Source organism: Haliotis rufescens, unplaced genomic scaffold (genome assembly GCF_023055435.1).
Source record: "Haliotis rufescens isolate VD_foot unplaced genomic scaffold, xgHalRufe1.0.p SCAF_7, whole genome shotgun sequence".
NCBI lineage: Eukaryota > Metazoa > Mollusca > Gastropoda > Lepetellida > Haliotidae > Haliotis > Haliotis rufescens.
This window is the reverse complement of record NW_025964361.1, coordinates 23,906,491-23,929,469: the sequence shown is the minus strand read 5'-3', so window position 1 is coordinate 23,929,469 and position 22,979 is coordinate 23,906,491. Positions and strand designations below refer to the sequence as shown.

Below are 22,979 nucleotides of genomic sequence, written 5' to 3'. Positions count from 1 at the left end.
TTACATTGGTCAAGCAATCCTTCAACGGAATTCAACATAATATACTGAGCACTGATAAATGTTCTATTTGTCTGGCCCAACTCATCGATTTGTAAATGCTAACATATCTTACCTCAAACATATTGAACACATACGAATAGCTTTTGGTTTAGGTTTGTTTCATATGGCGAATATTGGTTTCTAATAAATGCTGTGCTACTGATAAATATATCAACTTCACACAATGAAATTAACAGTTTTTGGCCAAGAATAAAAACTACTTCAGCATCTGTAACCTTTGATTTGTGCCATTGTGAAAATATGATTAATTTCAAATTACATTGTCTCACTGGATTCATAAATGTTTTTGCCCAAAAGCCATTTTCACAGGAAAACAAACGTAACAGTCTTACTGCGGTAGTCAAGTTCCTTCTAAAACAGATTTAATATTTCATATTCGGAGGGCTCTTTCGTGATTTCTTAGGAGTATAATTCTTGTTGTGTCCCCACTTCAAGTCATATGATGTTATTGTCTCTGTAAGGAGTAGCCGAATATTTTTGTATTATCCTTTACCCACATCACTTGTTTCAGCACTTCATGTGATGCATTATTGTAAAATTCGAGTCATAGAATATAATATTTTAGGTCGAAATTATCTATTATCAGAGTATTGATGAATATGGTCACCGGCGGTAATAGCCGATTCTCTATAACATTCCCTCAATATATGTAGATTTGTTTTTTGTGTGCTTTTTTCTGATTTAAGTATGAAATAACGAATAGGAATAGTAGAAAATGTAATGATGACATAATAATATAAGGTAAATAAGCTCAGTAACTGTACATATTAGCGCCAATTTTACATAATATACAAAAAGGTATCCCACCAACACAACTCAACTATACTAACACAAATATTGTCATTGTCAGAGCAACACTATAAACATGATTCATATACTAAAGATAAAGATTTATACCACACGATGTCCAGTCAGCATTTAGCATGGTCAGAAAGCAAAAACGTAGAACATAACAATATAATACTGAGCAAACCTAGATACAGTCACTATACCTTTGGCCATACTGGTTATGACCACAACAATCTAATATGTGAATACATCCTACAGTAATATCAAGCACGCACGTACAAGCAACTCGTCAGTTTACATAGTATGGTACCTAACGACTTTGTCACTCGAACAACGGTGTTCAGGGATAGTGCAGGTTATTTGTGAAAAGCGTAATAATTCCCACGTTTAGTTTTCTAAATTACTTAAATACACTCAATCATTCAGCTTAAAACAGAGTTGATTTATCTAAGAAATAAACGACTCGTTTATCGTACAGTAAAACACTGCAGGGAGAATACAGCATGAGGGTTACCATGGTTTATTCTCCCTGCAGTGTTTTATTGTACGATAAACAACAACCACTAGTTGTTTATTTCTTATAGGAGATATTAACATTACGTACAGCCTTTTTAAGGTACACGCTTTAAACATATTTACCCATATTTAAGTAATTATTACTCCCTGAATAGAATCCGACCGCGACAAGGGGGGGGGGGGGGGGGGGGGATTTGGTCTCTCCCGCATATTCTTACAAGTTTCACGTCGATTATCTGTGCCTTTACTACCAATAACGATTGTCTCTCCCACTTTTTGGTGCCATCGTTCGATGAACGCTCATCTGCGCTGTCCAGCTACATCTATGTGGAACAAATCACTAGACACTTCCTCTCAAAAATAACGTCGTCCAATTTACGACGTCATCAAGTTGCGAGTGCATTTTCGAATCTCCAGAAATGACGTCATTAGAGAACAATGTTTTTTGGTGAAAAGAACCACGCTTCGTTCTTCATTGTTCTTTGCGATTTATCACGTAGCTATCCTATATATGGAATTAATGAGACAAAGTTCTGCATGTCGACAGGTATGCTGGTATGAGTTGTGTGCATGTTTAGCCTTTACACGGGCAGGGATAGCCTGATTGTTAAAACGTGGGCTGGATACACCAGTGGCCCGTGTTCGATTCCCGACATGAGGACAGGAGACGTAAAACCGTGTTCATTAACTTTGTCTATGAAATTTCATACTCAAAGTCATAACATCCAGTCGTGTGTGCGCAATGAGTTTTCTTTGAAATTTTTTCTTTCTCAAATTCATTGCCCACACCTTGTGTTATCTTCAGTCAAAGATGGTCTTATCTGATTCAAATCTCCAAAGAGCTTCCGCGATTTCTCTTTCGTCCCTGATGAGGACTTCCTGAAATTTAAATGAAAGAAATCAAGGCAACATTAAAATTTCCCAAAATAGAGAAATTTTACCATTATAACAATGTTTCGGTTTTGCGTTCATCCACACATGTATAGGTCAGTCCTTGTGTTAAAGAATAATTGTATGCATTTATGATTTCAGTTACCGTCATATATACATGTCTATATCAATATGCCTCGTAATAACGTGTTTGGGGGCGGAAGTGTAGCCTAGCTAGAACGTTCGCCCGTCACGCCGAAGGCCCGGGTTCGTTGCACACATCGGTAGAATTTGTGAGTCCCATTTCTGGTGTCCCCGCCGTGCTAAACACCATATTCACTCACTTACTCACTATTACGTGTATAGAGCACCATAGAACATAACATCAAATTAGCAATATATAAATTGCATTTTTCACAGTTATACATAAATTAATAATCAAATATAGTATCATTTGTCGGATACTTTTCTATATGTTGACAATAAAGTGTATGTTTTTGCCTTTATTGAGCCTATTCATCCTGACAAATGTTGCTGTTGTTGTTGTTGTTGTTGTTGTTGTTGTTGTTTTTATCTCAAGTACGTGTTTGCCAATTGTCAGTTGTCAGAAGTAGACGTTCAAAAATGTATATCAGTATAGTTTGTCAAAGTGTTATTTTTGTGTTGTGATAACATACTTCAATGGACAGACAAATATCTCCCTCTTGTTAATTGACTATACAAGGGTTCCGTTCAAACATATCTACTCTATATGATACCGCCTTTTCGGCCTGTGATTATAACTTGTTCATCTAAAATACTTGATCCCATAGAATCACGGCCATGATGTACAATACAAAGCGAATGAAATAATAACCACAATGAACCAAGTATTTAATATTAGACATACAGAACTGTTCAAAGTTCAAAATACATGTATTAAGGAACCGACCATTTGCTATTCTTGTCGGCGGGGGGTGGGGTGTGTGTGTGTGGGGGGGGGGGGGTGGTAACAGCTGGTCCCTGAAAATTCTTGATATTGCCTCCCAACCAAACCCCTCCAAACCCAGCCTCACCCCAGCACCAGACACACGCACACACCTCCCCAGAATATCAATGCTTGGCCCCTGACATATATAGCAGCAGCGCTTTTAACGTTCTGCAATTTATAGCAATGAATCAGAGGTTTTGTATCAGTAATCAGTATCAAATATTGATTGGCTGCCTCTGAGTAACGATCCTTCCCCCTTCATGAAACAGACCATGACTATTTAACCAACGAAACAGTGTATTCAACTAGACTATATGTGCCTGTGTGGACTTTCCGCTGAACAATGCTAGTTACCAGGAATTAAATATAAATGATGACAAAATAATAGTATAATACGTTACACTATTGCTTTGTGTTGTGTGATGAACAAAGATAAGGAATGCTTACCTCCTTTTCATTCAGGCGGGCTTTAGTCTTCAGTTGTTCAATTTCCCTTTGTAAGTTTAATAACTCTGCCTTTGTGAGTTGTGAATACTCAATGTTATCTACAGCAAACCGCAAACCACCAAGATTCGTTTCTGTGGGACATACGTAACACACAACTGGGCCAGACAAGGAAAATCCCAGGTAAAACGATACAGGTCTCTCTGACAGCTCAAGAGGTCTACATTTCAGGTTCCTCACTTCTATTTCATTATCTAGTCCATATTGTTCCATGTCAGCAACAATGCTTATAGCACAACTGTTGTGTCTGATCTTAGTGTAGCCATATACTAACTGAAGTCTTTCTTTGATATCATGTCTCTCCCACACTTCCTCTCTGAGGTCCTTTTGTTTCCTTTTACCAAACAGATGAGAATGGTATATAAACCGAGAAAGTCCCCTCTCTTTTCCAAGGAAAAAGAGAGTAACACTGTGGTAGATATTATTTTCACGTTTGAAAAATTCATTTTCAGCTTTTAGTTTTTGATGCTTTTTAGCTCTGGATTCATCAAAAAGATAACGCATTGCTTTCTTCATTAGGTCATGATCATACTGTATTTCTTGTGTCTTTCGTGGCCATTGCAACATCACTATATACATATACGCCATATGTATCACATTTCGTTTTCTTTCGGCAAGTATTATCTGCTTACAATATCCGTACAGATCGGTCATGCTATTTTGCTTCGCAGCTCTCATTTGTGCAAGTGCTAAATTCACTGCAACAAGAGTTAGATAGTCATCCGCAGAAGCCTCTTTGATTTCCTTCAAGTGTCTACGGACTGTATACAGTAGTTGAGTAGCAGCGTCTTTGGTGTCACTTAAAGTAATTCTGAAGATGTCAACTAATCTCTTTCCACCCAAACTCACAATACACCGCCTATGCCACCCATCTCTGAGTTCATCTGATTTCACATAAGGAGGCGGATCATTTAAATCTGTTCTTGGGCAAAAGAAATTTATAAAGTCTTCAAACATGTCCGGAAGTTTACCTTTTATGCATCTAGAAATTCTGTGTGCGTCATTCTGTTGATTATACTTTGACGCATATGAACATTGTTTGTAATATATGTGTTCATCTAACTCTTCAACTGCTTCAAAACCTATAGAAAACAGCATTTTGAGTTTACTGTGATAGTTCTCCCAGCAAACTACAGCTTCTGGAACAACATCTTCTGTGAAATAATTAGATAGTTCATCTCTCCTGATGCCAACTATTTCATTGATGAACCTCGCTATGCATAAAACTGTTGAAAGAGTATCATGATGTGCCAAAAGGTTCTTTTCAAATTTTTCACATGTACATGCATTTTGGAAATGCCTCAGTGCTTCCAATGCCAAATCTAATGCACCAGTTGTTGCTTCATCTGCTGGATTTACAGGATTCTTTGAATCCCATATTTTTAAATTCAAAAAATTTTGCTTGAAGACATTTTCGTAAGTGTGTAAAAATATTGATCTTCTGGGACTTAGTTCCACAGCCTGTTTTGCCCACTCTTTGGCCAAATCATATTCCTTGTAGTGTACGTGTAAACGAGCCAGTTGATGTGCAATGGAACTGTCTTTCAATAATTCAAAACCTTTCCCTAAAACATTTGCTGCAGGTTTGCACTGACCACTTTCAGAAAGTATGCTTGCGATCAATGGGCTGAAATAGGTATTTTCATCATCATTATATTCTTCCTTCTTGCGTCGCGTGAGCATTTCAACGGTCAGTTGGTTCAGAAACTTTTTACCATAGGAAGTCGTCTTGAGAAGATCTGATCTCAGAAAATCCATAGCAATACTTGATAGCTCACAGTAAAGATATTTAGTTTGAATGCATCCAATAACAGCTCTCGCTAAGTTTGGATGTGCCATCCGAATCTGTTTCCCACTTCCATATTCTTTCATCTCAATCAGCAGTAATATCTTAAGGGGGCCATCTAAGTTGTTTTCCCAAAGGGAGTTTTTTTGCAGCCCAGTGTCTATTCTCGAGTGAAGTCCCATATGTTCACTACAACATTCAACTGGGATTGCTATAGCTGCCCCTCCTTTTGGCGGACTAACATATCTGATCACAAGAGCGACATACATAAGTAGTTTGAATAGTCTATCCTCAACGTTCATATCCTTCAGTAAATTGTGAATTGTTTCTTGAAGAAATTCCTGTTCAAAGTTTGAATGCAAAATCATGAAGGAAATGAAATATTCTCCCTTGAAATGTGTAAGGCCAAGGTCTCTGCTTGTGTCTTCTAGCTGCTGTATTTTGTTCGTAAGCCATTCCTTTTCAGCCTTCCCAACCTTCTGTGGAAGATAGACCAAAGCAGAAATGTCTTGGTGGTGTGTTCTAGGGAAACTGTTGATAGACTCTTCTCTTTTACAAATGAGGAAAACACATACAGGTTTTTTTGTATTGCTTTCCATCTTCCACGATTCTATTGTTACAAGGCGATGCAATTCATCAAGGTCCAGCTTATATTCAATAACAGAATCGATCACCAGCAAGACTGGTTGTGCATATCTGATATCTTTCTCTTTGTAACGCCAAAATGAAAGTATGTCCCCCGCCGTTTTCTCAAGTAGTTTTGTTACAACTGCGCATCTAAAGTCCTTGTGGAACTCCCAAAGGATGTGTCTGACTAAAGTTGAACCCCCTGCACCAGGTTCATGGTTAAGAATAATAGGAACAACTTTTGTTTTATCTGATTTCTGACCTGTAAGAGCATCATGAACCTTATTCCTCAAGTTCCTAAAGCAGTGCCTTGTCATAACATGTCCCTCAAAGAAAAAGTTCCACCACTCAACCCTATTACCTTGGTAAAACTTCAGTTCCTTCTCTTTACCAAACTGTTGTTTATCCAATGGTGTTTCAAACTGTCTATCCTCACATTGATTGTAGCTCAAGATTTGCAGTGTATTCCAACTTTCTTGAACTTTTAGTTCTACATCTACTGCACCTCCAGTGCTTGTAGGTATTGATGTAACAGATTGTTTCTCAACACCTAGTAAAGCATTGATAGTATCATTAGTTTGTTCCCATGTCATTCCAACAATACAGTTACGTTCAAGGTCTTCAAGGTCTACAATGTCCTGAAGTAGTGCTTGTTCTTTAAATGACTTGAAAATGTTTCTGTCTTCACATAACAGTATTGTTTGACTGTCAAAGAATGTTATCATCTCTCCAAATATATGAAGAAACCCGTCAAAGTCATTGCCTTGAAGCAGAAATAGTATTATTGTTCTCCCAAGTGGTATTACTGATCTCTGTTGAAAAAAGTTTATTGCAGCTTTAACATTTGGAGAATACTGTTTCTTCCAGTCGCGTTTTCTGAGGTGGGGTTTTCTTATTTCAGAGCGTCCATTGCAGTATATGAATACATTGTTTTCTGGTAGTTTTAATTGGTCCCTTAAATCATTATTGTTCTCGACATCCCTAAAGATTTCTCCACTTGTAAGGGTTGTTTGAGGTGTACTGAAAAAATGTTTGCATAAACCATTGCAGGATGATTCATCATCAAATTCAAAAACTGCAGACCAGTGAATATTTGAAATAAAACTGAGAGCTTTTAAAAGGTTTTCTTTCAATTCATCTGATGGCTTGCTTGAAACTAAAATAGGCCAAAGTGATAGGTTAAAATGATTGCTGTGCCTGCATAATTTGTTACAGAGTTTTTCTGCCAAGTATTTATGGTCGTTTTCAGTGGAAAATTGTCTACTGACTGATCTCTCTTCAATTTTGCGTTTTTGATCCCATTTACTTAGGGTACGTACAAAATGTAATTCCTCTTCTTTGCTATCTATCCTCCTAGTTTCTGCATCATCACGAACGAATAGAAATGGATTTAGTTTCTTTTTACATATTTTTGTCAGATCCAACTTGAATTTTATGCCTTCGCAAAAGGATGAATATGGTTCAATGTCAACCTCCATAACAAACAATGGTACCTGTTCGGAGGAGGGGGCAACTTTGACAAATACAGGTGTTTTGATACATTCCTTTGCTGCTATATTTGCTTCTGGTGAGTCAAAGCATTTTGATTTGGCCTCATTTAGTGCATCTGCGTACTTAGTTTTGCTATCCATGTCTACTTCCATGATGGGGAATCCAACTACCTGGCCATGTCTGCGTTTAATCCCATCAACTGGTTTGTCATCTGCTATTCCAAAGTATATTGTTCCGTTACGACGTCTATTTAGGCAGCCACAGGCAAAACGCAATGTTTCTTTCAGAAACTTTTCTATTGGACTGTTTTGGTTAACAGTGTCAAGACTCGAACAAAAGTATTTAAACTCTATGGAAGGTGTTATCATTCCACTTCCACATTCAGGAATATCTATTACATAGTCTTTGAAAATATACCGTTGAGAGGCAGTCTTGTTTAAATGGCCTTGGTCTCTGGAATTGAATGGCAGTCTTTAAATCATTTATGGTAGGTTTTTGAGAAAAGGTATGTGTCTTTCCATATCTTTCCTTCATTTCACCATGATAGGTCAGGTCAAATTCATTATCTTTTTCACCTCCTTCAGAGAATGCTTCTCTTGATTTCTGTGTATGAGAAAGGCTTTTAGTTGGTGTATTCAATGTCAAGGTTGTCACATTTGTGATTGTTTTGTCAATGCAATACATTTTGTTTGTGACTTCCTTTACGGAAGCAGTCAAACAACATCTTCCATCAAAGATCTTATAAACCTGGTCTTTGGTGTCAATAATATCTTCGTGTAAAATAAGAATATGATATTTGTATTGGTCCCTCTGTTTTGGAGTTAAGTGTTCATATTTGATAACCTTTTCTCCAACTGGACAAAGTCGAACTGATTTTTGTCCTTTGAACTGAAATTGATTTTCTCCTTTCCCTTCTACAAAATCAGATTGCAGTACCTCGGGTAATGTCTGTAACCAGGTTGATGTGCTTTGAACAATCACCTTCCACAGCTCTTTTCTGTCGCAAGATTTATCAAACTGATCTCCTTTGCATAATACCCAAAACAAAAACATCCGAGCGAGTTGGTGACTTGGTTCCCAAGAACTGTGAATTGCGATAAGTTGATGATCTGATTTTTGTCTGACATCATTGGTTTGCTCAATATCTAATCCCAAATGTTTTCGTAGAAAGGCGATAGATGGACTTTCTAGGTGTTGTGATGCATCAGCTGGCTTCTTTGGTGCGCCAGGCGATAATTCTGATGTATGTTCACTGGTTGTTTTAGACACTAACTGGGCTGTAGGTTCAGTTGATATGTCGTGTTCTGGAGCAGTTTTAATCTCTGTCTCTATGTCAGTTCTTCCCTTGACATTCTTTGTTCCTATTGTATCTTTGGTAAACTCTTTCAACGCCCTCTTTATACATATTAACAACTTCCTACCTAACACCTTTTTGATGTTCAAGTCAGTAGCAAGTGTTTCAGGATTCTCGTACAGCATTGCCACAAAACCATCAATGTGTTCATTTCTGATAGCCTGCAGAATCTGATCAAGGTGTTTATCGTCCTTAAAAGTTTCTTTTGCAACGCCACATATATGATCAGGTGTAAATGATTCAAGTGATTCTTTACTCATACCAGATATCCTATCCCCTGTATGGTTCTCATTTAGATATAGAATTTTCCGACAAAAACCCATGGGGAGTCCAAGCTCTTCATTTATGTCACTCGCTTTCATGTACTCATTCAGCATTTCCCCATCTACTAATTTAACTTCATCTTTAATCAGAAGCCTGGGTACTTTGATGACGCTTAGGAGCCACTCCTGAACTTCATCTTCAGTCGCAGAATTTGGCAAACCGGCCCCTAAAACAAAGGAACTATTTATTGGAGTGTTTCAAATATATAACATGATACTCAGTTCTTTCATTTATGTCTATGTGTGATGTTTCAGAAAAGGAAGTAAGTCTCACCTTTCTTGACAACAGAGAGTTTTGTTGCAGCACCTTTCATGCCCCCCTTACTTCGTACAATGACATGGATGGTGTCATCAGGCTGTAAGTTTTTCAGTGTAGATGGCCGTATCAGTTTGCCATGATGAGTCAGCATCTGAAGGTGAGCAGGAATATTGTCTTTGTACTCAATCGCCTCCTTCAACTGAATCATATTCAGTTTCCCATGCAGGAATATTCTATATGTAGTTCTTGATTTCACAAAAAGGGAAATTCTTTCATGACTAGTTGTCGCAGATATTTCATCCTCAACATGGCCGAAAGGTAGAACAACTCGGAAGTCTTCTTTTGAAAGGCACTTCTGAAAGTAAAAACTTGACATCTCAACTTGTGTTACACATCTATGGGAATACGAATGACCATTCATATCAACAGATGGCATGTGATAAGAGGGTGGATGAAGTCATAATAATCTAGTTTGAAATCTTTCTACGAAACTGACCCCCGACGTGATATTGCAGTAATATTGCTAAAAGCAGCCTAAGACTATACTCACTCACTCACTCACTCACTCACTTCTATGAAACTGTAGTCGGTTCAGGTTCAGAAATATTCCTAATATGTATCGATCGGAACAAGCGTGTTGTGATATTTGATTAAAGTATATCATTATAGCTGGAAAAAAAGAAAAAGGAATCAAGTTTAAAGTGACCTTATGCCTGATGAATGTTTTCATCCTCTTTTTGCGTGCCGGGGGTGAAATGTTCACATCTCTTAATGATGGTCTGGCTTTCATCAAATACAAGGCATTTCGTTTTGCTTTCCTTTTCTTGGACGCCATCGTTGATTTTTCGTGAGGAATGTCTGACCAGAAAGGATCCGTCTGTGATCTGTATATTTCATATTCCGACTTCATCTTCATATGCTTGTCTGAACTGTCTGGTTTATACCTACGGGATATGAAAAGTTTGCAAATGTATTCAAGAAAGTGCATGTCAAACTTCACTATCGTTAAAATTTCAATATATTGAATTTTTTCATGAAATAAACTGTTCCCCAATCTCATTAAAATCATACCATAGTGCTCGTTACTGCTACACAAAAATCTGAGGACATCCCATTACAGACCACGTCAGAGCGACCTTTCACGAACTTTTACTGACCAATGAAATGACCATCAGGACATAAGCCAGCACTGGTTTCAAACTGGCAACTTCCAGACTACGCATTGACACATATTTTGACCAGTTTTACAGAACACATAGCTGTGTAATGGTTTCCATACAGAATCCTGACGTCCCCTAGAACGATAACTTTATTTGCTATTTCCTAACAACACCATTACACCGAGTGGCAACATGTTTATGATACTGTTATTAAAATAATATATTGCGTGAAATTTGTGAAAGGCTTTCCTTCCAATCTACAGGATGAACATTGTTTTCAATGCCCAGAACAACATGACTGTTTTAAGATGACCTGATGTTTGAAACTAAATATGATAAACGCATCTCTCAACTGTTTGCCATCACAAAAATGTTATTAATTTTCTGATATTGCAAAACCTGTTTCCGAGATGTTAAGAGTCACGTTACATTGCTCTGAACTCTCATTATGTGACCCTATTCAATTCGTCAGTTGATTCACAACATCAATCCTCAAAAGTCTCAACACTACCTGTTTAGATCAGTAACAATAGCTCTGTAAAAGAGGTTTTTCAACCATGTAGCACACAGATGCATGACAACTCTCACCGACATCACACCACTACATCAGCACGAAAACTTTGATAGTGTTAATCTTGATGACAGAGCGAGTGACTCTTCTGACGACACAAGTTCCCACGTCATATCAACTGCATGTGGAGTTCTGATTGGCAACATGCAAGACCTGCAACATCCCATCAAGACGTAGTGCCCCGAGAACAAATGGATGTCGTCAACGAAAACGTGCGATATATGACGAGGACAGCGACAGCAATGACGTGTCTGTGCATAGAGGACGCAGGGTTCAACATAACCTGGCCTGCAACGCGCGAGGGCCCGTGTTAAGATATGTATCAAGAGGACATGAAACTCATACAGAAAAAGTATCAAGAACATGGAAAGTCAGAGGAACTGACCGATAGGAAGCTGAAAAGAACATGGGAAAACACATTTGAAAGTACACTGAATTCTATCCTTGCATTTACTTCCTATTTCTCAGAAGACCAAGTGTTTCGTTCTTTACTACACAGGCTTAGTTACATGGATCTCTCAACAGATCAAACAGATTTCAAGGATTAAGCGCACATAATTCAAAGATAATTCTCTGAAAGCAACTTTTACCAGCAACTATTTTGGAAAGTAATTGCCTGATGGCTTCCAAATTTGGGAGTTGCATCAGATACCCTTCAATTTCGTCTCAACGCCTTGACGCGAAATCGCATCAGACCCGTGAAGATGGGGTAGAATTGATATTCACCAAACTGTGCTTCTCATACTAACGGACTAACGGAATTGGGTTGTCAGCCTCGGTGACATTTTTTATGCCTGTCATCGTATCCTAATTGCTTTGATCCAATGGTATAAATTACTGGAGTATTTGGTCCAGACTCAATCATTTACAGACTGCCGCCATATAATGGAATATAACCTTAAACTACAAAAAAAAATGGCTTCGTTTGGCAGCCATATTGGATTAAAGGTTTGGGCCATATGCTCCTCTCAGACTATCCGATCATACGCTTCCAAACTTTCCATACTTTGTGTCAATGCACCCGGAAAACATATTGAGATATGTCTTCGATTGCTGCCATATTGATACTACTATATACTACTTCTAGGCCAAATCATAATTATTTTCGCATGTCTTTTCTATTATCATTTTGCATTGAAAGTTATCACGCAAAGTAGTCGCAAAAGGGGTTGATATAGTGTTTTATTGGATGCTGAAGAACTTCTGTTCTTGGTCACATGTCAAACGGCATCTGATGTTGTGGTAATATTTGATTCAACATTTTCAGAGCTCATTTGCCGTTTTTTTTGTAGGGAAGACATATTCCGCAATCGTTTTCTCTGACTCTAAAAGTTGCAGTACTCACAATTTGCAGAGATAATCTCCGTACTTTCTACATCAACAATCTCTAACCGCTTTTTTTATATCTCGATTGGTTGCGGATTTTACTTCCGATTCTCATAGACTTTGCTTTAACAAAATCGTATCTTTTTTAGTTTTGCATAGACCAGTTGGCATAGTTGTGGGCCAATGCCGCATCGTTTGGCGACCATAATTGATTGAAGACTGTCTGAATGCATTAGGGGGCACGGGTGGCCCAGTCGTCTAAGGCGCCGCGATTCGCTGTGCAGAGTTGCGTCCCTTAGGCACGCCAGAAACCTATGATTGTGGGTTCGAATCCCGGTTCGCCCTGATTATGTTTCTAGGTTTGTCAGCACCATACCCGTGCTCGTGGGTTTCACCGAAGGGGTAAACGTCTGAGACCTGCATCACTTCGGCCTTTCCTCCCACATTAAGCTGACACGCCGTGATATGACTGGAATACTGTTAAAAGCGGCGTTAAACCCAACTCACTCACTCACTCACTGAATGCATTAGTTCATTAAAACAGCATAAAACATAACATATGTCAGAAGCTATAGGCCAAACAGCGTGAAGAGATGCTTATCAATTTCGACTGGTAGGGCCACAGTAATGAAGGTTCAAATAAATATCTAAAAATTGCTTCTGCTTGACGTCACACCAGTTCCTTCGTAAATGTTTAGGTAGTCAATGGTGCTTTAAGGGATATCATTGACCCTTCTTTTAATACAAAAACGCAGCGTCAACAAGCGAACAACTTCTTTATTACAATTAAGAGCGACGTTTTGGTACCTGTTCTAACACCTTTATCAAGCAAGTGCTGTACAGAGCATGGCTGACAAGTTATACAGGTGTGAGGTAGGGTTTATACGATGTACTAACAATAGTGTGGAGAAGCCAGTGATGTTAAGTGAGGTGAAATAGGGTTAAACGTCGCGTCCAAGATTATTACACTTATATAGCGACGTGCTTGCACCTGTGTGTGTGTCTGCTTGTGCTAGTCCGGCCTAATGCCGAATTATAGTGGTAGCCCACTGAGATACCATGCCGCAGTTTAACATGAATACCCCACTCAGACACAGTATACTGACTCCGAACAGACCAGTCCTTGTTTTAGCTCCTCAATGTCGACCACCAGGCAGGGTACCATCTTTTACCAAGTACCACCTTTTGCTCGCAATCAGATGGGCATGTCGACAATCACATGGATTGTGGTTCATTGTTCCTGTGCTTCTTTCTGTTGGCTGGATGGTGGTTTCCCATGGCTTTAATGGTGTTTTTGAATGTTGTTACTTCTCTTAAAAACTGGGGGCGGTCGGGTAGCCTGGTGGTTAAAGCGTTCGCTCGTCACGAACCCATGAGGTGGCTTTTGGTTAGGGTTGATGAGCTTTTTGTGGAGGGTGGGGCTGATTTCGTTGTTGTCGCGAAATTGGTCTTCATGATCTTGTGCTCTTTCTGTAGGCTGTTAGTAGGGTCTTTTTGAGCTGCTTATATGTGGATTGATAGTTGAGGATGTTGTCCATGACGACAGTTGCCTTCAACTGGGGTGATGATGATAGTGTTGTCGGTTTTAAGTTATTCAAAGTTTTCCTTTCGTGATGTATGAGGTTGGGTTTCTGGAGTTTGTCTTTGTTCAGGATGCTGGCAATCCGGTGTCTCGGGAAGTCAACATCGACCCCTGGGGCAAGTTGTTGTAAGCCCTTCTCGATGTTGGCGATTAACACATCGTTGTTGGCCCGGATACTGGTGGGTGAGAACTTCACCCTTTGGCCAGGACTGCAATGTGTTGCTGGTTGAGGCTCGTGCTGCTTAAGATGATGACAGTCTTGCTATGGTAGTCTTCAATGGCAGATGTTCTTGTTGGGTCAATGTTGGGTCTGTTCAATGAGCAGTTCTGTATGCTGACTGGAATTTATACTTGAGGGGTTTCGAAACTACATTTTCCATTAGACTCTGACTGGTTTTTCCAGTTGTTTTTTTAGGAATGTTATATAGTTACATGTACACTTAGAATAACAAAGAATTTTGATATTTTACTTTTACAGTTAATAAATGCGATAATTATCAATATATTAGATTCTGATAATTATGAAGAAATTGTGAACAATTATCATTATGATAATCACGATCAAATTGCTGATCGTTTATTCGAAAAAACGTCTCTTTATATTTCAGTGTCGCAACGATAATTGTAGTATCGTTAATTACATAATCACGATTGAAAGGATTTATAGCCGGCACTCTAGCATGTCACACCGGCATGCCTAACTTAATGAGGTATCGTGTAGTTCTCATAAACCTACAGCAGGCTTTTCACTTCTCATGTTGACCCGAGATAGACCCATTTGTGTTATCTGATCTGCCTCGGAATTACCTGATAAAGTTTTGCGTCACATCACAGGTAACTTTGCGCCTATTGAAAAATGATACCAGTAGGGATTAGATACTCGCTGTCACGCTGTATGCACATGGATTGTGTATGATTCATTGGGAACTATACATTTTCAACTGCCTTAACTGTATGGAACACACGCAGAGTGCATGAAGTATGTTGTTGTCAGAGTGACCTCGGAAGGAAGTAGATCAAGGAAGTAGATCTTTATCTAGATACACACACGGAAAGAGATATTTTTAATATGACTCTCACGAGTCTCACTAATGTGGTCGATCAAAACTGGAATATGAACGAAAAGAAACACAATGGACAACAGTTTTATATTTAATTCACGGCTTTCTGCATTGTCTTTTACGTACAGCTTCTTGTTAACGGACATGTTAATGATAAGTTAATATTGAGTTATGACTTTACAGATCTACATACGCGTCATAGCTACAGATAGCGCTAAAAGGTTCATACAGGCCGGAATGATTTCCCTAGGACACAATTGTACTTTCATAAAGAAAGACGTTTGACGTCAATTTACTTCCGTATAAATCGAACTGTACACAAATATATTATTTTTCTCTCGTTAGTTCGTAATGTAATAAAAACATTATTTCAAAATATTTCAGCATGCATAATAATGTCAATAATCTATAATAATCTATTACAACTATCTATTACCCGGAAAATTGAAAACTGATGCTCTGTTCGATTTTGCTGATATTGTTCCCATTGTTTCATGATTGTGTTCTGGGGAATATTCTGTGCATATGCTGCGAATATTTCTCCTCACAATGTCATCAACATAATGGTCCCCAATGGTCCCACAAGGGAACATGTTCATAATGTCTATGAATTTGCATAACAAGTTTATCTAGGTAGGAATGTGAACATTTTTTTCCAAATCACTAGTTGTTCCAGTTGTACATGTTGTGTGTATGTTGTTTTAAAAACATCATGTGTTAGATGTTTATATGTATATATATACCACTCGCAACATGCCATTACATTCAGATGATATGTTTGTCTTCTATGTAAACAAGACTATTACACTGTACATGTAACTTGCATGCACGCGCCAAACATGTGATCAGAAAATGTGGTTTGTAAAATATATTTCTGCCTATTGATGTCTTCTTTTTCAATTTGTTTTCCTCTGTAGCATGTTTGGTTGTTGCATTTAGAGCATAAACAACAACTGTGTTCTCATGATTGAAATGGAGTGAACGAATGAATGAAACGACAGCAGTAGTGGTGAAGGGCAGGGTTCACAAGGAACCATGGCTTCTGTGGCTTTTGTAATACCCTACAGGTAAGAGTTATACTTAAACCGACATGCTTTGCCAATGAGTTGAGAGGGTAGACGTGCTGTTCTTAGGAGCTTTGTTCAGTAAGATTTGAATACAAATAAGACACATGACTAAAGCACACACAGAATTACAGTTATTACATTATTTTTACGATATTAAAGTTAAAGCAGGACCTGGTTACACCTTTCGCGAACACCTTGGGTGTCATCACTGATTTTGACTGATCTATTCATATAATTGTGACCGCTATTTCACCTTTTACGCCCAGTTTCGTCGGATAATCGTGACTAGTTATTCTTGTGGCTGACGTTGTATATCAGATGCACATCAGATATCTGATGCATACTCGTGAACATTTGTCAACTTAAACAATGTAGGTCATAGTGTTATTATCATAATGCCGAGAAACAGTATAATGTGACCCGTAACATCAATTCAAAATGACAAAATAGCAATGTATATCGTTTAAAACCAGAAAGCCTCACCGTTTATCTTAAGAGCTACGCTTTACCCGTTACTGCTATGTTGCTCACAATACTGTTACTCAACAATAACAATAACATCGTAGCAATTTATGGCGTGTGAAGGAACACATGCAACCTGCATACTGCACTTATCAAAAGTGAAACATTATCACAAAAGAAATGATAAAGCGGTAAGAAACATAACAAGCCACAGCAGACACCTACCTGTAGTTTATCCTGTCCTCAGACACGAAGTTATGACGCCATGTTGACCCGAGAAAGGCGTCGACACCCGTTTGTGTAACTTGTTTTGCTGGTTCCCGGATGAATAGCTGATGACGTAATACGTCACGTGCACATATAACTTATGACCTATTGAAATATTGTTACAGTAGTCGATAAAGAGCAGCTTGTCACACATTCACATGCGTATTGTTCCCAATTAGGAACTAACTATACGTGTGCATGGAACACACGCAGAGTGCACGCAAGATGCTGTAGTCAGAGTGACCTTTTATCTAGGTACAAACATTCAACTGATTTGAAATGACTGAAGTTATCGGCTACGTGTAAAATAGCATCTGCTTAAAGCAGGGAGAACCTTTAATACTACTCAGACAATGTACTTGAGTTTAGGAGTAATCGATTGTATACTGTATGTCTGTAATATGAATATTTGTAAACATAAAATATGTTAATAATCGTTTGTATCATTCAGGAATTGACATTTTTCTTTGTCATGTTCTCTTACAATTACAATAAGCAGTCGACATTCGGATGGATTTTCGTAAATTGGTCACATGAGGGGACTTTATGTCATCATCCATTGCTAAATGAATAACACAGGTACACCGGAAGTAACATCGGTATTTACAGAATATCTAGACGAAATATACGCAAGTCTTAAGCTATAACAACACGTGTTTAGATCAGATCTTTTATTGCGCTAAACTAGTCAGCGTATGTACCGTTTATAACGAGATTCGAGACTTCACAATATGAGCGAAGGGAAGTAACTCTTATACGTTTGTTTCAAAACATATGGTAAAGCGGTAAATGTCAGCGAAAGGGTTACAATCCCCATAGTAAAAGAGATTATGAGCGCTGTTAACCAAACCAATCCCAAATAGTCGCAGCATTTTTACATAAAGGAATTTACTTATTAATATGAAACACCGTTCAAACTCACCCAACTTACTCAAGAAAGAAAATGTAAATGAGTTGTCTTTTCTCAAAGTCGTTCGTCATTAATATTTGACCCAAATGATTCTGGGCATGTGTACTCCGACGAAGTGGATCGTTTATCGTTGAGTCAGCCGCTCGTTTATCATGTCGCCGTGACATGCCTGGACTATTGCTGACAACAGTAGTCACTGCTATATCCGGGTACTCTAAAGTACAGTACAACCCCGCTGCTCCACTACATAAGGGAATGTCTGCATATCAACCGTAGATGACTCGATGCATCACTTCTAGGGATTTAACCTTTCTCTCTGATACCATTGCTTGCATATTAAAGACGGGGATTAGTCTCGGGTTGATCAGTCGAGGCAGTCAAGTCCTTTCCCTAAACAACCTGATATTAAATGTTTACCCTTCTAACTTGTAGTTAATGTTTACCCCTCTAATCTATAGTTAATATTTACCCTTCTAACTTGTAGTTAATGTTTACCCTTCTAATTTATAGTTAATGTTTACCCTTCTAACCTGTAGTTAATGTTTACCCTTCTAATTTATAGTTAATGTTTACCCTTCTAACATAAAGTTAATGTTTACCCTTCTTACAAGATAACTTCAACATAACAACCATGGGCATGATAACTGATATATTTGTGTATTTGTGTACTTTGTGTCCCGTACTTTTACAGGCGGGTCCAGTATCCAGAAACATCAATGACACGAATTATATTATTGTCTAACTGCAAGTTTGCAAAAACCTTTTATATGGTTGCAAAATAGAGTGACTCATTAATACAAACAGAATGAATACACGACGTCGTCATTGAAGTTGTTCACCTTTAGCATAATAAGTTTTGTTTATTTTATTAGTGGACTTGAAATCTTGTCCTAAGGGAGGACATTTAATTTAACCTAAACACACACCTATGAATCGCAATCCATTTTCAAAAATATTATTTTGTTTTTGTATTACTATTAATTTCTACTAAAACCCGAAACTGTTGAGTCCATACTGTTACCGAAGCATAAAACTGCATAATAAGCCTGCCTGTAATATACTCAACACAACTATTGAAGCGTCATCCATTTAGTTTTATGGACGATACAATTGAAGGTATCCTATTCAAACCTAAAACTAATAATTAGCAAAGCGCCAGTTGTTAAAGACCACATTAATGTGAATGTTTGTGGCTGTATTAATGAAAACCATATTTAAACCATGGTAATTATTGCAGGAGCAGGTAAACACTGACCAAAGTTAAGCATTATGTTCATGGTCACACAATCGTATCGCCCAAACACAAGTTGTCAGTTGCTGTACGTGCAAATCAGAGTATGGAGACATGATTTAAACTCTATTAAGGGGCAGTCGGGTAGCCTAGTGGTTAACGCGTTCGCTCGTCACGCCGAAGACCCGGGTTCGATTCCCGACATGGGTACAATGTGTGAAGCCCATTTCTGGTGTCCCCCGCCGTGATATTGCTGGAATATTGCTAAAAGCGGCGTAAACCCATACTCACTCACTCACTAAACCCTATTAACAGTAGTGAATGACAGGAAACACGCGTAACAATGTTTCGATTTTTGAAAGCTGGAAATCGAGGCAGAGCTATTGGGATGATGCTCCAAACTGGCAATAGTCAACGTCAGGTGGCTGCACACACCTTTTCACGTCACTCAGAGTGTGATTGGGAGACTGTGGCAGCGGTACCAGGCCACTGGAACAGTTGCCTATGCTCAAACACCAGGCCGTCCTCGAGTCACAACACAGAGGCAGGATAGGTACCTTGTGAACCTTACCCTTCGTGACCGATTTCTGATGTCACGTCAGATAAGTTATGAACACTTTAACACCGTCCGCATTAGCCAAACCACCATGCAAAGCAGATTGCGTTCTGCTGGTCTCCGTTCTAGACGTCCAGCAGTTCGCGCACCACTAACACCACGTCAAAGACAAGCTCGGACTAGTACAAGCAGCAACACACAAAAACTAATGTCCATACTGTTACTTTCACATCACGTCCACTGGCCGATCATTGATAGTACCCTGGCAGTTTGCCTTTTTGGTATTCAGTGTGTTGTGATGAAATATAGTAAAGTTATCTTTCATTAAATAAAACATTTTCTAATTATTTTGTAATTACTTCAATGTTACGAGCCTAAACTAATTAAAAATATGTATATGTTTAGTTCTCTTTTATCATTTCAAATACTTCATTGTTCCCCAAATAGGGGAATAGTTACTATCAGGAAGTCATATATCTAACTATGTTTCTTGTTTCTTGGTTGTATTGTTTTATATTTTCTGTTTACATGCCAACTTTGGTTTTCAGAAATAATCATTTTGCAAGTTTGACCTTTTATATGGCAGCTATAAACATGGACATTTTTACATATATTTGCACGAGGTTTAGTTCGCATTAATTTTAAATATTAAACAATGTTAGTTTGGTAACTGTGTGAGCATTTATTCTGTTCGTTCATCAATATTGCATTATTAATCATATTATTAATTACGATTAAGCTTGCATTTTTTCAATTTATTGAATTCATTGTTTATTAAATGTTCACAAATAGAATATTATCAATAACTATTACAATTATTCTGGAAATCATACTCTCCGTGAAATTGACTTTTATGTCAAAAAATGATTCCTTTTGAGGAATGACAATAGGTTCAACACGTGCAAAGAAAGATAACTCGTGTAGCCCATAACGTTTTTCCTAAAACAGGGCTACCTGCCTTCGACTGTGAACTGGCTATTCCGAAGCAGTAAATGTGTTGTTCTTCTCAACAATTCTATGTTTAGTTGTCGTACATGTTATAGGCAACTTTGCATTATTAAAGGTGTTGTTGTAATAAAACCATGGAGTAGTATTTGAAAAGGATGAACATGTGTTCTCCGATATTTGAAATCCACCTTCATTTGTACTGTACAAAAAGGCTATATTTAATATAGATTGCGCCATCATTCGCAAGAACGTACCGATGAAGAATTTTTTTTGAAACAGGGAGCATTAATAATTATTAATGTGAAATAATTATACAAAATTTAATAAAGTCATTTGAATTATATGACAACTGAAAATATTAGTAACAAGGATCAGTTGTTTAAAAAAACGTGTTTAGAAGAAGAAATAATATACCATTATTCGTGTTCCATTGCATATTGTTTCTGCAACTTTTTATGATGTTCATCCGTTAAAGGGATGCAATAAAGAAGTACCAACTAAAACCGGTTCCCGGTCGAGACATAATATCGCTGGGAAGCAACAATTACTGGTTGTCTGCTCTTCATAGCAAACACATTACTCCAATGGTTAAAATTTACTCAGTTACAATAAATCCATATCCTTACACATAGGTTACGTTTGTATCATTAAACGTCATTCAAAGATGATAAGAAGTCGCCATTATCCGACGAAACATATCCCCTGAACGTAAAAGGCAAAATAGCGGTGGAAATTACATGAATGGATCACTGTAAATCGCGATAAGGGTAAACGTGTCCTGCCCTGTCGGAAAAGCATGGCCATGTACCATAAACAGATAACGGTAAAGACATATTCTGTTAGTGACATGGTAATGAATGACATCACAACATACAATAAATGTGAGGAAGAATAAATCATATTTCAAATAGAATTAAAACGGTACCTCCCACAAAATGTGTGAAGTCCATTCTTGGTGGCACCGCCGTGATGTGGCTGAACTATTGCTATAAGCGGCGTAAAACCATACTCACTCACTCCTTATGAAGATGTGGACGGTTACAAGATTAATGCAACATATTTAGTTTTACTTCTGGCATGATGATCAGTGGTATTGTACATATACGGTTTTAATGTCACAATAGTTCTTATTGCCCCTAAGCTAATCAACATCATTAAAAATATCCATTTTCTTGCCAGCACCAATCTTAATAGGAAGTGCACCACATACAAAGAAAAAGAACTCGTGCTGCACTTAGCGTCTTTTTAAAGACAGACTTACCTCCCTTTGATTGTCTATTCCGATCCTGCGCCTGTGTAGCTCTTCGATGGCCATCGCTTGTTAAAACCAGCATCGCTTTGTCAGAGGTTTCACAGCATCAATATCCGAATGGTCTAAAAACATGTTTTGCAGATGAAAAAGTTATATTAAGATTCGATATTTAGTGCGTGACGTTCCAAGTAGAAACAATGGCCACATTCTACAAACTTCAGGATATTTGCATATAGTGTACTGATGCATTCCAGATTCAATGCAGGTACATTCTGACAAAGTAATTTTGAAACAAATGTAATCTAATGATATTGAAACAATAGGAGACTTGAGCAAAATTGGGATAATGCTGTACATACAGAAACTTGATCTAAAATGGTAGAAAACTTTGGAAATTCTTTCCAGATAACTATTGGTAAAAAATATTAAGAACTGTTCCTTTTCACAAAGTGTACCAAAGTACTTACCATGGTTGAGGGTTGTTTTGAAAAGTGATTCTCTTTCTTTATATTTGATACAAGTCATTGCATAGTGTTGCTCATACTCTAAGACATGTGTGAAGCCCATTTCTGGTGTCCCCCGCCTTGATATTGCTGGAATATGGCTAAAAGCGGCGTAAAACCATACTCACTCACTCACTCCTCTAAGACATAACATTTGGCCCAGAGACGTTGTTCAAGGGGGCAGGGTTTTGGGTTTGTTTTTTTATTTATCATGCATCTTCAGCCAGAAAACATTAATTTGAAGTAGAAACTGTTTTCAGAATCAGGAATATTCAATTATTTAAAAGAAAAGTTTTAAAGTGTGATAAATTGAATAAACACAACGTACTTGTATCATAATGGAGTCTTGTTTTTCAAAAGAATATTTTCTTTAGACATGTTTGTTTATCAGTGTTCGTGTATACATTTCGATCCATGGGTGGTGCACAGGTGGTCCAGTGGTCTAAGGTGCCGGATTCGACGAAAAAAGGTCTCCTTTAGTCCTACCGTGATCCCCTGGTCGTGCGTTCGAATCTCACACTCGCACGAATTTTG

The 22,979-nt window shown here is 38.0% G+C and overlaps 2 protein-coding genes across 3 annotated transcripts; both read right to left on the bottom strand.

Annotated features, from left to right (window-relative positions):
• Positions 1-1,553: 1,553 nt before the first annotated feature.
• LOC124137462 (sterile alpha motif domain-containing protein 9-like) lies at positions 1,554-7,981 on the bottom strand. 2 transcript variants are annotated; one of them, XM_046503762.2, is made up of 3 exons: positions 5,636-7,981; positions 3,653-5,140; positions 1,554-2,244 (listed from the first exon to the last, which is right to left on the bottom strand). In XM_046503762.2, the coding sequence occupies exons 1-3, from the start codon at positions 7,979-7,981 to the stop codon at positions 2,167-2,169; spliced, it is 3,912 nt and encodes a 1,303-aa protein (XP_046359718.2). In that variant the 3' UTR covers positions 1,554-2,166. The 2 variants fall into 2 exon arrangements, with proteins under 2 accessions (XP_046359718.2, XP_046359717.2); XM_046503761.2 differs by having other exon boundaries at positions 3,653-7,981.
• Positions 7,982-7,994: 13 nt separating this feature from the next.
• LOC124137463 lies at positions 7,995-17,088 on the bottom strand. Its single transcript, XM_046503763.2, has 4 exons — positions 17,004-17,088; positions 10,256-10,493; positions 9,565-9,904; positions 7,995-9,457 (listed from the first exon to the last, which is right to left on the bottom strand). The coding sequence occupies exons 2-4, from the start codon at positions 10,463-10,465 to the stop codon at positions 7,995-7,997; spliced, it is 2,013 nt and encodes a 670-aa protein (XP_046359719.2). The 5' UTR covers positions 10,466-10,493; positions 17,004-17,088.
• Positions 17,089-22,979: the final 5,891 nt, after the last annotated feature.